The sequence below is a fragment of the Atta colombica genome, unplaced genomic scaffold (assembly GCF_001594045.1).
Source record: "Atta colombica isolate Treedump-2 unplaced genomic scaffold, Acol1.0 scaffold135, whole genome shotgun sequence".
Classification (NCBI taxonomy): domain Eukaryota; kingdom Metazoa; phylum Arthropoda; class Insecta; order Hymenoptera; family Formicidae; genus Atta; species Atta colombica.
In genome coordinates, this window is record NW_017259223.1 from 2,101,134 (window position 1) to 2,102,190 (window position 1,057).

Here is a 1,057-nt window from a genome sequence, read left to right on the forward strand (position 1 = left end):
AATACGAATTTACAAATACTTTTAATATTAATGACATTATAAATATTTTATATTTAAATTATCTATTACGTAACCGATTTATATTGTGTGTACCTTTTTTATATTTATTTCTATTTTTATTTTCAATTAGTTTAAATATTATGTGAATTTTATGCTGAGAATGACTTGATGAAAGTTGAAATGTTTGTATAATTTAATGTTTATATCGACTGATAAATATTAAAGATAGATTAATCATTAGCACTTAACAACTAACTTTGATCCATAGTCTTTTCTTTCTGGCAATTTTTATTTTTAAAAAATTTTTGAGTTAGAATATTTTAATTATTTTTTTAAGAATTACTAATGTTAAGAAAGAATATATAAAAATATTAAATACATAAGAAAATTATTTTTTATAAATTGATTAGTTTCTCTTTTTACTGTATTAATTTGTAAATAAAGTTGATTATATATTTACCTTCACTGTTGGATAGATACCTATTCTTTCTGCATAATTATACATCTGTTTCGCTAGATTCTCGTTCATATAAATTAATGTTGAAACTAGTGCGCGACACGTTGTGGTACTTAATGCAAAAGTATATTTAAGCACTAGGTTGGCCATCTCTATGATTAAATTCGAATCTTTTTTTGACAAAGATAACATTATTAATTTGTCCACATAACGAGATAAATCTAAAAACGATAAAGATAAATTTTGTTAAATATTATTAAGAGTACAATATAGTTTAGAATTTTTATATATGTTTTTAAGAATGCAATACAATTAAAATTAATTTATGATATAAATATATAATCACAAGAACATGGCTGTAAAATTTTACTTTACCTACTGGATAATACTGACTGCTTTGATCTTTAAATAAAAATTGAAAAAGAAAGAAAGCATACTCAACAAATTCATTACAAAATGAATCCAATAACATGTACATTATTTTGGTTCGTACATGTTCATCATTAACGGTGCTTTTAACAAACCACTTATCACGGCTAGTACGTAAAATATTTTTGTCTGAAAAATTAATACAAATAAATAATATATATTAATATTATA

General features: G+C 21.7%; 1 protein-coding gene across 1 annotated transcript in view; it reads right to left on the bottom strand.

Annotated features, from left to right (window-relative positions):
• Positions 1–448: 448 nt before the first annotated feature.
• The window catches only part of LOC108684459, a 1,101-nt gene continuing 492 nt past the window's right edge, over positions 449–1,057 (bottom strand). The window contains exons 2-3 of the mRNA XM_018188779.1: positions 833–1,015; positions 449–678 (exon numbers count right to left, since the gene is read on the bottom strand). Coding sequence (XP_018044268.1) covers positions 449–678; positions 833–1,015 — 413 coding nt within the window. The remainder of the gene's footprint in view (positions 679–832; positions 1,016–1,057) is intronic.